This window comes from Saccopteryx leptura, chromosome 8 (genome assembly GCF_036850995.1).
Source record: "Saccopteryx leptura isolate mSacLep1 chromosome 8, mSacLep1_pri_phased_curated, whole genome shotgun sequence".
Classification (NCBI taxonomy): domain Eukaryota; kingdom Metazoa; phylum Chordata; class Mammalia; order Chiroptera; family Emballonuridae; genus Saccopteryx; species Saccopteryx leptura.
Genome location: NC_089510.1, coordinates 68485867 through 68500658, shown reverse-complemented (window position 1 = coordinate 68500658; position 14792 = coordinate 68485867). Strand labels below are relative to the sequence as shown.

General features: G+C 37.2%; 1 protein-coding gene across 3 annotated transcripts in view; it reads left to right on the top strand.

Moving 5' to 3' along the window:
- VPS8 (VPS8 subunit of CORVET complex) overlaps nucleotides 1-14792 on the top strand; it is a 397311-nt gene that overhangs the window by 285216 nt on the left and 97303 nt on the right. For all 3 annotated transcript variants that reach the window (XM_066346811.1, XM_066346813.1, XM_066346812.1), the window contains exons 40-41: nucleotides 585-666; nucleotides 1002-1084. In XM_066346811.1, coding sequence (XP_066202908.1) covers nucleotides 585-666; nucleotides 1002-1084 — 165 coding nt within the window. The remainder of the gene's footprint in view (nucleotides 1-584; nucleotides 667-1001; nucleotides 1085-14792) is intronic.

Below are 14792 nucleotides of genomic sequence, written 5' to 3'. Positions count from 1 at the left end.
ATGCTCACTGTATAAGGTTATAATGAGACTGAAATGAGAAAATGTTTGTAAAGCATTTAATACAATGACCAACATAATATGATAAATAAATTATAGATCTATTAACTGATTTCATGATGTGATTGGAAATATTAATTGAAATAATGTTAACTTCCACTTCTTGATTTATGATGGCTAAGGAAATACAAAGTAATGCTTGATAGAAGACAAAACTTTGGGTAACCTTTATCCATTTATCTTGCTTGACATAGCCGTAGAGAAATAGGGTAGGATAGCTCTGGGGTTTTCTGTTCCCTTCTGTGGTACTTGGGATTATTTAGACTTTGTCAATGACGCATTTATACCAGAATATATAATAACCCAGCAGGAGACTCTGTCCTGACTCCTTCATACCTGTCCTTTCCTGAGACACAAAAGATTGCAGTTCTAAGGTCTAAACTTACTTTTCAGCTTCCTTATTTTCCCAGGGTACATGGTAAAGATACCTGTTTTTGCTATGGTCCCTGTGAAACACTTTGCTGATGTTACTCATTCTGAAAAATAACGGTATTTTTGTTTTTCTTTGGTTTGTTCTGACATTACAGGCACTCTGGTTTCCATTACTGGAGGCAATGATGGCCCCTCAGAAGCTGTCTGGTTCAGCTGCACCTCACCCACACTCCGCAGGTGAGTTCCTCAGAGTCCCTGTATGCTGTCATACAATTTTTGTCTGCTGAAAATTAACACTGTGATACCTTTTCTCAGTATCATATTCTTATTGTATCTTAATGAAATTTTATTGTAGTGTTGACTTCATTTTCAGATTCAGGGCTTTCCATGGCACCAGTTAGAGAATATGTCTTGATTATTAGCTTTGCAATAATAGTTCATTTTAAAATATCAAACTGGCCTTGATTAGCTAAGTTTCTAGGCAACTATATAAATCCACTATTTTCCACTGACTTGTAGAAAAAAAATTCTTATTTTAAACTAATCTTGATATCAACATTTTATTAAAACAGCTCTGAAATCTTTGACTATGCAAGTTGTAAACAGCATGGCGACATTTATTGCCCTTCCATCAATCTTGCAAAGGATCTTACAGGTGAGTTAAAAGGGGGAAAAATTCACTGTTGATCAGGTTCAACTAATATTTAGTTATATATAAATAACAGGAAATAGTGTTAATGTTTAAATGTGTCTCAAGCACATTGCTGCTAAATTTTGGCGTGCGCTGAATCTCTATCTTACGACTCTCTTGTTGACTCCTTCGAGCTCTCCAGTGCTGTGGGTTTACTTGGCATACACTTGTGACCTTCAGTTAGGGTGTGGCCATGCAGCCTTCAGATGTGCAGTTACATGCACAAGCTTCCTAACTAGAAGAGTATTACCATTATTTCCAGCTGCTTATACTTTTTAGATTAAAAAAAAGATAATCTAGAAATTACATAAATAAAAGCATTTCTTAATTATTGGTTGTTACTTACGTTTTCTAACTACCCTAAAACTTTCTTTATACTCAAAACTCATCTCCTGTTTCGATTCTAGCTGACTTTGTGTCCAAAGCTTTTTGTAGGAAGCATCATTCCAGCCTGTTTCCTTCAGCAAAATGACCTGAACCTGTCCAACTTCAACAAGAGGAGAAAACTAAAAGTACATTAAGCTATAGTTTTAGAAAACTCTAGGAACATTCCTAGGGGAACAGCAAGAATTTTCCTTAGCGTCCATTTTGTGTTCTTTTACTTCATGCAGTAGAGACACATACACACAAAGTCAAACAGTAATATGATGCTATTACTCTTTTTAATTTACAAATGATTTTTACCCAATCAAGAATGTCCCTGTTAGCTCTCTTTTAAGACTTTCCAAGCTTTTCTTCCCAGCTGGTATTAAGCATCTGGGCCTTTGCTGATAAAGGCTACTGTATTCAGCAGTCTCTCCTCACATAGCACCTTATCACTTAGAATGTCTCTACACACATTATCTCATTTCATCCTTGTCATGTGTTGAATAATGCTTTGATATAGGCAATTTGTCTTATATCCATTTTAAAATACATTAGTCATAAGGTTTTTAATCATAAATAAAATAATATCTCCATAAGGCAGGAATACTTTAATTCACCAAGTAGATTAGAAAAAAAATGAAATCCTAAAGCCAAGAGTGGCTTCTCTGTCAGTGTGTGCATTTTGCTTTATGGTGAGCTTTAACCACACTTTCCGATACATAAATTATAATAAATAAAAATCTAATTTTCCCTTGGCAAAAGCACTTGTTTTTTTCATTCTGTATTTTAAAAATCCTATTTTTGAAGGCTTTTGCTATTTGAAAATCTTAACTTTATTTTGAATTATACTGGCATTCGTTGTAATTGTATTCTTAATTTCTACCCTCAGTGCTTAACTCCCACTAATCAGGAGGGTGTGCTAGTTCTCCAAGTCTTTATTTACACATTTGTGATTACTGTAATAATAATGCTACCTCATATTTGTGTAGTGATTTTGACTTTTGCAAGGTACATTCACAGATATTATCTCATGTAAAGCTTACAACAATCTCTTGAGGTAGGTATGGCTATTTTAAAAAGTTCTGTTGACGAAGAGTGAAACTCAAGTATAGTCTCTTAACTCCTAATTTATGGTCTTTCCCATTACATTATGTAAGGTTTTTCATTTGTTTTAGACCCTGGTCTTCTGAAGAGTTAATTATTAGTGAGTTTATTAATTATATATTACCCTATTTGGTTGTTACCTGTGTGGATGAAAGGCATTGTTCTTGCTCTAAATGGGCTCTTATAAGAGGGATAGAAAATAATGTTCTGAAATAACTATGCATAGAGTTCTAATCAAGTACTAGTGGCCATCTTTAAGGACTATGCTCTGAACTCCATGTGGGGTAATTGCCACTTTTACATCTCTCTGCTTTCAGTCCACAAGATTATAACAGGAGCAGCTATGTGAAGGCATGACCCTGCCTCTGGCTCCTCCTGGCTGATGAAGGGTGGGCAGCTGGCCTAAGTAGGGCCATTCAGTGTCCTTTACTAGAAATTTTAGAACTGAACTTGAGAAGTCAGGTCTCTATATTATATAAGATACAGTGTTCAGGAGCTGACAGTGACTACTTTTTTTATCATATGGACTTAACGAGTAAAAAAGTCAATCTACAGAGAGAAGAGAGGAATGAGGCAGACACAGAGGAGAGTAGACGAGCTATGTGAAGAAGAGAGAAAATATGGTTCCTCCTCAGGAACCAGGAGAGGAGACAGTGGAGAGAAAATCTTGATGGCATTTGAGTCCCACATTGTAGTTTTAGGCTTGCCTTCACTTCTTTGCTCCTTAAAACACCCCAGTACCTTTACAATAACTATATGTTTGGAATAAGTTAGAAAGAGTTGGGTTTCTGAATATATATTGCCAAAGGAGTACCAGTAAAAGTATGTATTTGAAATAGACTGGGGAATTGGGAGAATTTCCTGGAGGATGGAGGAGATATGTGAACTGAATATTAAAGAGCCTGGAGGAGTCAAGGAAAAAAGGAAATAGGACTTTCTCTAAGCAAAAAGAATTACATATACAAATAATTTGATGTAAAACATGATACATTTGGGGAGTTGTGTTTAAGTATTATTGGAACATAGGACAAAAATAAAGGTGTCAGGCTAAAATTTGAGAGACAGGCAGGGAATGTGTCCTTATTTGCTTTGTAAACCATGGTAAGCACTTTGGATTTTATTTTTAAACCATTAAATTCTCATCAAAGGGTATTTTTGCTTTTCTTTATTTTTTCATCAAAAGATTCTAAGCAGAGGAATAAAGGAATGAGGTTTCTCTTTAGAAAGATCACCCAGCGTAATGCGTACAGGATAAATTGGAACGGGTCAAGGCTGAAGGCATAGAGATAGCTAGAATGTAATAGGAACTCAAAGGTTGTTAATTGAGTTATATAGAATGGACAGTAGAAAATGGATTTAGAACTTGCTTAGTTGATAGAATCCACTTGACATTTTGGCCATTTAGGTGTGGGGGTATACAAAAGAACCCAGATCATTCCCTGATATCAGTTTCACAGGCTAACAATAAGCAGTGGGGGGCTAGAAACCTGGAGTTTGTAGGAAAAGGTAAGAAATAAATATAGTCTTGGAAATCATCCACATAGAAGTGGTAGTTAAATTCTTGAAATTTGACGGACTTGAAGAGGAAGTGAATTAGCGAGAAAAAAAGGCCAGAAATGGAGTTCTAGGAAATATCTAAGAATCAGAATACTTATATTTCCTATTAGTACAGAAAGACCTTGGACTATACTTTGCCTAGTACTCTGTTACCATCACTTAGCCTTGAGACACACAGCATATAATAGCTACTCAGTAAATATTTCTACATAAAAGTCAAGGATGGAGGAATTCTACTTCTGGCCAACATGGAGTAACAGAGACTGGATTTACCCTCCTGCGTGAAACAACTAGAAAATAGACAAAATATTGAAATAGTAGTTTCTTCAAAACTGGATATCAGGCAGTAGAGACAGTGATTACTAAGGGACAAGAAATAAACAAGGTGAGCCCCATTTGCTTCAACTTAATGTTTTGAGAGAGTTTCCAGGCAGTAGTGGAGGAAGGGGGATCCCAAGCAGTTTCCAGCATACTTATTGATTAAGGAGATGAAGCTGAGACTAGAGAGACTAAGATGGCCAGAGTTTGCAGGGCACATTCTGAGAGAGAACTCTGGAAATGTGCAGAAGACCTCCCTCAAGCATGATCTAAGTAAACTACCCAAGCCAAGGAAAGAACCAACTGCAAGGACTAGAGCAGGGGTCCCCAAACTACGGCCCATGTGGCCCCCAAGGCCATTTATCTGGCCCCTGCCGCACTTCCGGAAGGGGCACCTCTTTCATTGGTGGTCAGTGAGAGGAGCACATTGGCCATCTCATTAGCCAAAAGCAGGCCCATAGTTCCCATTGAAATACTGGTCAGTTTGTTGATTTAAATTTACTTGTTATTTTATTTTAAATATTGTATTTGTTCCCGTTTTGTTTTTTTACTTTAAAATAAGATATGTGCAGTGTGCATAGGGATTTGTTCATAGTTTTTTTTTATAGTCTGGCCCTCCAATGGTCTGAGGGACAGTGAACTGGCCCCCTATGTAAAAAGTTTGGGGACCCCTGGACTAGAGGGACTAATAGCCACAGCCATATAGGGCCAACAACAGTGTCCTTCCCACCAGTGAAGATTAGAAGACATTATAATTCACAGAACGTTGAGTAGAGTGCTCAGAGGTACTTAGTAATGGGAAACAATTAGCCCTACACTGAACATAGCTCCAGTCATGCCTTACAAATCTTAAAAGCAAGACATAAAAGGATTAAACTGTTTTCAAGTATATAATTTTTAGTGTGTGTGGGGGGGACAGACCGACAGGAAGGAAGAGAGATAAGCATCAACTTGTTGCAGCAATTTAGTTGTTCATTGATTGCTTTCTCATATGTGCCTTGATGGGGGTGGGGGGCTCCAGCAGAGCAAGTGACCCCTTGCTCAAGCCAGCGACTTTGGGCTCAGGCAGTGACCTTCGGCTTAAAGCCAGTGACCCTGCAGTCAAGTCGGTGAAAGCCTGTGCTCAAGCCTGCAACCTCGGGGTTTTCAACCTGGGTTCTCAACATCCCAGATTGGCACTCAATCCACTGTGCCACCACCTGGTCAGGCTCAAGTATAATTTAACTGCTTCCAAGACCAAAGCTTAGCAATACTATTAGGAATACAAACATATTTGGGTCCCAACAGTGTAAAATTTACAGTGTATGACATTGAACCAAAACTTGGAAACTATGCTAAGAAGTTCAAAAATAAAACACGGATATGACATATATATATATTATAATTAGCAGACAAGAACACCAAAACAGAAAAAAAGATTAGGCCCTGGCTGGTTGGCTCAGCGGTAGAGTGTCAGCCAGGCATGTGGAAGTCCCAGGTTTGATTCCCCGTGAGGGCACACAGGAGAAGTGACCATTTGGTTGGCTCAGCGGTAGAGTATCAGCCAGGCATGTGGAAGTCCCAGGTTCAATTCCCCGTGAGGGCACACAGGAGAAGTGACCATCTGCTTCTCCACCCCTGCCCCTCACCCTTCTCTCTCTCTCCTTCTCCTTCTATTTCTCCTTCCCTCCCACAGCCATGGCTCATTCAGAGCAAATTGTCCCTGGGCACTGAGGATGGCGCCATGGCCTCACCTCAGATGCTAAAATAGCTCGATTGCTGAGCAACAGAGCAACGGACCCAGATGGGCAGAGCATCATCCCATAGGGGGCCTGCCGCATGGATCCTGGTCATGGTGTATGTGAAAGTCTATCTCTCTGCCTCCCCACCTCTCAATAAATAAAAAAAAAATAGTGAATTTAAAGACTTAGTGATACAGACTATCCAGAATGAAACATGTTAAAGAGAATCAGAAAAATAAAAAAATGAACCACAGTATCTGCCCTGGGACAATCAGCTGTGGGGCACTTTTATGTGGTCCAAAATATATGTCCTTGGAGTCTGAAAAGGTAGGTGGAACAGAAAAAGTATTTGAAGAAATATTGGTTGGAATTTTTCCAAATTTACTGAGAACTATTAATATATAGTCAAATAACCCCAAACTAAGAAAATATGAAAACTACAAGGCATTTTATAACTGCTCAAAATCAGAGGAATGAAAATAAAGACTACGGCTGGCAGATTTCTGCTGAACACTTTTAACCACTTTGACCTAGTTGACATATACATATCAATTAGAACAGCAGGCTACCCATTGTTCTCAAGAGCAGATGGAACATTTAGGGAGATAGACCATGTTCTGGGCTATAAAACAATAAATCCAGTGTTTTAGATTTTAACTTTCCTAACAGGTTAGTGGTCTCATTGTTGCATTTATTTATTTATTTATTTATTTATTTATTTATTTATTTATTTATTTATTTTTGCAGAGACAGAGAGAGAGAGTCAGAGAGAGGGACAGATAGGGACAGACAGACAGGAACGGAGAGAGATGAGAAGCATCAATCATCAGTTTTTTGTTGCGACACCTTGGTTGTTCATTGGTTGCTTTCTCATATGTGCCTTGACCGCGGGCCTTCAGCAGACCGAGTAACCCCTTGCTCAAGCCAGCAACCTTGGGTCCAAGCTGGTGAGTTTTGCTCAAACCAGATGAGCCCGCACTCAAGCTGGCGACCTCAGGGTCTCGAACCTGGGTCTTCCGCATCCCAATCTGACGCTCTATCCACTGCACCACTGCCTGGTCAGGCTCATTGTTGCTTTAATGCACAGTGCTCTAATGAATAATGGTGAGCATCTCTTTTTTTTTTTGTGGCAGAGACAGAGAGAGTCAGAGGGACAGATAGGGACAGACAGACAGGAAGGAAGAGAGATGAGATCAATTCTTTGTTGCGGTTCCTTAGTTGTCTATTGATTGATTTCTCATATGTGCCTTGACCGGGAGTGGGGGGGGGGGCTACAACGGACCAAGTAACCCCTTGCTCGAGCCAGCGACCTTGGGCTCAAGGTGGTGAGCCTTGCTCAGAGCCGATGAGCCCGCACTCAAGCTGGCGACCTCGGGGTCTCGAACCTGGGTCCTCCATGTCCCAGTCTGACAATCTATCCACTGCGCCACCACCTAGTCAGGCTGGTGAGCATCTCTTCATGTGCTCATTTCCTATCTTTGTATTTGCATTGGTAAGGGAGCTCTTTAGTTCTTTTGCCCACCTTTTAGCTGTGTTGTTGTTGAGTTTTAATTATATTTTTTATACAAGTCCTTTATCAGATATGTGTTTGGAAATATTTTCCGCTAGCCTGTAATTTCATTCTCTCAACTGTGTCTTTTCACAAAAAATTTTAATGCAGTCCAACTTTTTCAATTATTTTCATAAATTGTGAATTTGATGTATCTAAAAACTCACCACCAAACCTAAGGTCACCCAGATTTTTTTCATGTTATTTTTTAGAAGTTTTGCATTTTATATTTTATGTCTGTGATCCATTTTGATTCATAGTTTTTTTGTGAAAAGTGTGATGTCAGTGTCTAGAGTCATTTTCTGCATGTGGATGTCCAGTTATTCCAACACCATTTGTTGAAAATACCATCTCTTTCCCCATTGAATTGTTTTTGCTCAATTAACTATATTTAAGGGGATGTATTTATTGGAACTCAAGTCTTTTTCATTGATCTATTTGTCTGGTCTTTCACCAGTACCACACTGTCATGGTTATTGTAGCTTCATAGTACATTTTGAAGTCGGGACATGTCCTCTGACTTTGTCATTCTTCAATACTGTGTTGACTATTTTGAGTCTTCTGTCTTTGCATGTAAACTTTAGGATCATTTTGTTTACAGTATACCCATAGAATAATATGCTGGCCTTTCAATTGAGACTGTTTGGTCTGGTTTTGGTATTAGGCCTCAGAGAACAAATTAGGGAATGTTACCTCCTCTTCTATTGCTGAGTATTTGTATCATTTCTTCTTTAAATATTTGGTAGAATAAACAAGCAAAACCATCTGGGTCTGGAGCTTTTTGTTTTGTAAGGTTATTATTTATTGATGCAATTTTGTTAAGAGATACAGACCTATTCAGATTGTCTGTTTCTTTTTTAATCTATTATTTTGTGTGTGAGTTTTGGTAGATTGTGTCTTTGAAGGAACTGATCCATTTCATTTAAATTATCAAATGCTTCCACGAGTTGTTTTATGTACCTAGGGTTATTATTTTTCTTTTTAATCCTCCTCCCTTATCATTATTCTTATCAGTCTCAATATTTAATTCACTTTAAATCTGCTCCACTAGAATATTTTCTGTTTCAGCACAGTGCCTGAAGCATAGTATATATTTACTCAATAAATATGAATGGATTCAATCACCTTAAGCAGTTCTCAGCTGTTTATAATGCACTTTATTTCCTTTATTCTCTGTGTACATTAAGCTGCGAAAGTAGCAGTATTTTCAAGTTTCTCATGAAGAAGGTGCCACTCAGAAAGATTAAATGACTTGCCTTAGTTTACTCAGTTAAGTGGACACAACTGGAACTGTAACCTAGGTCTTCCAACTGCAAATGTTAGATCTTTTCTTATGTCCTAACAGCAGCCATTTGCGTTTTTTTTGTTTGTTTGTTTGTTTTAAATAATTTTATTTTTTTAATGGGGTGACATCAATAAATCAGGATACATATAGTTAAAGATAACAAGTCCAGGTTATCTTGTCGTTCAATTATGTTGCATACCCATCACCCAAAGTCAGACTATCCTCTGTCACCTTCTATCTAGTTTTCTTTGTGCCCCTCCCCCTCCCCCTTTCCCTCTTCCTCCCCCCCCCTCCCCCCCCCCCCCCCCCGTAACCACCACACTCTTATCAATGTCTCTTAGTTTCACTTTTATGTCCCACCTATGTATGGAATAATGCAGTTCCTGGTTTTTTCTGATTTACTTATTTCACTTTGTATAATGTTATCAAGATCCTACCATTTTGCTGTAAATGATCCGATGTCATCATTTCTTATGGCTGAGTAGTATTCCATAGTGTATATGTGCCACATCTTCTTTATCCAGTCATCTATTGACGGGCTTTTTGGTTGTTTCCATGTCCTGGCCACTGTGAACAATGCTGCAATGAACATGGGGCTGCATGTGTCTTTACGTATCAATGTTTCTGAGTTTTTGGGGTATATACCCAGTAGAGGGATTGCTGGGTCATAAGGTAGTTCTATTTTCAGTTTTTTGAGGAACCACCATACTTTCTTCCATAATGGTTGTACTACTTTACATTCCCACCAACAGTGTATGAGGGTTCCTTTTTCTCCACAGCCTCTCCAACATTTGCTATTACCTGTCTTGTTAATAATAGCTAATCTAACAGGTGTGAGGTGGTATCTCATTGCAGTTTTGATTTGCATTTCTCTAATAACTAAAGAAGATGAGCATCTTTTCATATATCTGCTGGCCATTTGTATTTCTTCCTGGGAGAAGTGTCTGTTCATGTCCTCTTCCCATTTTTTATTGGATTGTTTGTTTGTTGTTGAGTTTTATGAGTTCTTTGTATATTTTGGATATTAGGCCCTTATCTGAGCTGTTGTTTGAAAATATCATTTCCCATTTAGTTGGCTTTCTGTTTGCCTTCACTTCTCTTGCCTTTGGAGTCAAATTCATAAAATGCTCTTTAAAACCCAGGTCCATGAGTTGAGTACCTATGTCTTCTTCTATGTACTTAATTGTTTCAGGTCTTATGTTTAGATCCTTGATCCATTTTGAGTTAATTTTAGTACAGGGGGACAAACTGTAGTCCAGTTTCATTCTTTTGCATGTGGCTTTTCAGTTTTCCCAGCACCATTTATTGAAGAGGCTTTCTTTTCTCCATTGTGTGTTGTTGGCCCCTTTATCAAAAAGTATTTGACTATATATATGTGGTATTATTTCTGGACTTTCTATTCTGTTCCATTGGTCTGAGTGTCTATTTTTCTGCCAATACCATGCTGTTTTGATTTCATGGCCCTATAATATAGTTTGAAGTCAGGTATTATAATGCCCCCAGCTTCATTCTTTTTCTTTAGGATTGCTTTGGCTATTCGGGGTTTTTTATACTTCCATATAAATCTGATGATTTTTTGTTCCATTTCTTTAAAAAATGTCATTGGAATTTTGATGGGAATTGCATTAAATTTGTATATTGCTTTGGGTAATATGGCCATCTTGATTATATTTATTCTTCCTAACCAAGAACAAGGTATATTCTTCCATCTCATTATATCTTTTTCGATTTCCCTTAACAATGCTTTATAGTTTTCATTATGTAAGTCCTTTATATTCTTTGTTATGTTTATTCCTAGGTATTTTATTTTTTTTGTTGCAATCGTGAAGGGGATTATTCTTTTGAGTTCGTTCTCAAATGTTTCATTGTTGGCATATAGAAAGGCTATTGACTTCTGTATGTTAATTTTGTATCCTGCGACCTTACTGTATTGGCTTATTGTTTCTAGTAGTCTTTTTGTGGATTCTTTGGGGTTTTCGATTTATAGGATCATATCATCTGCAAAAAGTGATACCTTTACTTCTTCTTTTCCGATATGGATGCCTTTTATTTCTTTGTCTTGTCTGATTACTCTGGCTAGAGCCTCTAGTACCACATTAAATAAGAGTAAAGAGAGTGGACACCCCTGTCTTGTTCCTGATTTAAGGGGGAAAGCCTTCAGTTTAGTGCCATTTAATATGATGTTAGCTGATGGTTTATCATATATGGCCTTTATCATGTTGAGATATTTTCCTTCTATACCCATTTTGTTGAGAGTCTTAAACATAAAATTGTGTTGTATTTTATCGAAAGCCTTTTCACAGCAGCCATTTGTTTTCACATCCACCTCACTTCATCAGGAGCCCTGGGGAGGAATGGGGAGTGACAGTTATTCAGATGCACAGTTGCCAAAATATTTACAGATTTTTTTTCAGAAGAGATGTTCCCATGATAAGAGGTTCTCAAATATCTTCTTAACCTCTAAATATGTATTCAGACTGATGCCTGGCACCTGAATTTTACAGATTTCTTTCAGATGATAAGTTAGTGTTTTTAAGGGACATATTTATGTTATAAACAGTCTGTGTTTGCTGCTTGCTTTTAATGATCCTCACTCTGTGGCAAAAGTGAGTCCTGGCTCTGAGTTGTTTATAGTTGTCTTACTGAGGGAGTTAAAGCAAACAAATGATTTATACGATAACTTGCTAAGGACATTACTCATATTTTAAAGTAGTGCTTGATTAGTAAAAATTTTAATTTTAAAACAAACCCCATTCATGATACAGTGGATAGTAAAACAAAAATAGGAAAAACATGGTCATCACATATTTTTTTAATGTGCTTTAAAAAAAAGTTTATGTAAAGTACCCAAGTCTGTTCTTTTATAGTTTACAAAAATGTTAAAGAAAAACCTCAGTAGTTATTCATTGCCGAAGAATCTAGCTGACATCTTTGGAAAATAATTTGAAAACCGTGTACATGCTATGCATTAAGCCTTGAGCTCTCTTTTGCATTCTATAATTTATATGTTGTACGAGCATGAGGTAATTTTCATGATTTGCCTTTAAATTATGCATAATACAATGAAATGTACTGATACAAATATAGACAGGACCTATAAAGATTTCTTCTTTTTACCAGAATTTAACCTTTTAAAGACCTCTTTATTCTCCAAGCCAGCAATTTTCAACCTTTTTAATTTGATGACACACATTTCTGTGGCACACCCAAAAATATATTTCTTGCCGATCTGCCAAAAAAAAAAATAGGTGTAATTTTGATTTATTCACACTGGATGGTTGTTGTTGTGTTGGCTGTTGTCATTTCTTTATTGACAGTCTAAGGGAAAAGAGGTCAGTGCCCCTGACTAAATAGTAAGTTTTTACATGTTTTAAAATTTTTTGAGGCACACTGGCTCTAAGTCACCCTTGTCATAAACAAATGACAGAGCTTTTCTGTGTTAAAACTATATTAGTGTATTGGATATATATATTATAGTAGATATTATATAGGTTTTTTATAATAGTGTATTAAACTATCTATTGATACTTTGGTAAGTAAGCATATTTATTTAGAGCTTGACCAAAAGCACAATTGAATATAAGTTTAGAAGCTTTAACATAGATTTGTTTTCATACAATGAAAATTAAAAGAAAAAATTGTCTGGTGGGTACCTGGCCTAAATTGTTTTTCTAGTGAAAAGTTAATCTGAGATATCGATAGTCTTGCCTTTTATAAATGGTCTGCATTAGTTTGACAGGTATCTTTAGCTTAGTGATATAATCTCTAGCCGTGAAACAGAAAATTGCCCCACTAAGCTGAAGTGACCAGTTCAAACCCAAAGTTGCAAACTTGTTCATTAGCACACAAAGGTGCAGTTGTTCTCTACCTCCCATATTCTTCAGCCTCAGGGACCAAGAACCTATGGTGGGCCATTTTATGCTGCTCTAGAACAACTAGAAGTACTGAAAGCCAATCTTAGTTAGAAACTGCAACTACTCAGTTGTCAAGAGCCATCATCAGAGCTTAGAATATACAAAGAGGCAAATTCTAAGACTATGTTGTGCAAGAGCAGAGAGACAAAATTTCTTCTCACATTTATGAACCTTTCTTCTAAGTTTTCATTCTTTACTGCTTTTGTCTTTCTTAGCATCTGAATTCATAGTTACTCTTATTGCACCGAGATTTTAAGAACTCCTACTCCCTAAGAAGAAACCAGAAATGTTACCCATACTTTCCAGCAAACATTGGTTCATCATTTAGTTATCTATATAAGTTATCCATATTATATAACTAACACTAGTTTATTAGTTTATGTATCTATACTTGGGAGACCAGTATTATGTGCTAATTGAAAACATAATTTCTAAAGTATCTAGATTTAAATCACAGTTTATCTCAATAGTTTTATAATCTTAAAGAATTTGACTTAACCTCACTGGACCTGAATTTCTTCATTTAGAATTGTTCTGGGAGGGATTCAGTGATATGGTAATAGTAAGTACTTAGCACTGTACTTGCACATGCTATCCACTTAATAATAAATAGCAGCTACTTTTATCATTACTGTATAGTTGGATTCTCCTATTTAGCATGAAAGAGTCATTTATGTCATATATAACCTCTTATTAGAGTGAAATAATAGACTTGATATACTCATTTGTTAGCAAAAAATTTAATTATAATTTTAAGCCTACCTTAAGGTGCTGAAAAAATGAGCACACAAATATGCTAGTGGGATAAAAATTGCATAATGCAACTTTTTGGAAGAGCAATTATGCAGTATATAACAGTACCCATAAAAATGCTCTTTGTGTCAGTAATTCCTTTTCTAGAAATATTCTCTAAGGAAGGCAATTTATACCAAAATTTGCAGTCACTAGCATTTGATAATAATGGGTAGGATTTGGGGGTATTGGGGAAGAAAACTTAAATGTCCAACAACATAAAATGGTTGAATAACATAGTATTTTTATACAATTCATACTCTGTAGCTATTATGAAATATTTGATGATATGGAAAACTCACAATATACAGTGTGTCCGTAAAGTCATGGTGCACTTTTGACCGGTCACAGGAAAGCAACAAAAGACAATAGAAATGTGAAATCTACACCAAATAAAAGGGAAAACTCTCCCAGTTTCATACTATTCAGTGCAGTTCGATGTGGGCTCATGCACAGATTTTTTAGGGCTCCTTAGGTAGCTATCCTGTAGCCTCTACAGACTTGTCACTGACTGATGGCCTACCAGAATGGGGTTTCTCCACCAAACTGCCGGTTTCCTTCAACTGCTTATCCCACTGAGTAATGTTATTCCTATGTGGTGGCACTTCGTTATAAATGCACCGATATTCACGCTGCACTTTGGTCACGGATTCAAATTTAGTGAGCCACAGAACACACTGAACTTTCCTTTGTACCGTCCACATCTCGACTGGCATGGCCGTGGGCTACTCTGCTGTATACACGGTGTTACATCATCATCTGCGCATGCGCACATGCTGCCACATCATCCTCTAGAAACTGGGAGGGTTTTCCTTTTATTTGGTGCAGATTTCACATTTCTATGGTCTTTTGTTGCTTTCCTGTGACCGGTCACAAGTGCACCATGACTTTACGAACACAATGTACTATTTAGTAACAAAAATAAGTAAAAGTAGGTATATATGAATGTCAGGCTGGTGACCATGGCCATGCCATGTAGGTTTACATTGGATTTGGGCAGACTGTAAAGGAACTGTGGAACCGGAAATTGGTGGGCCATTCCATTTATTAGAGTCTCACAGTGGCG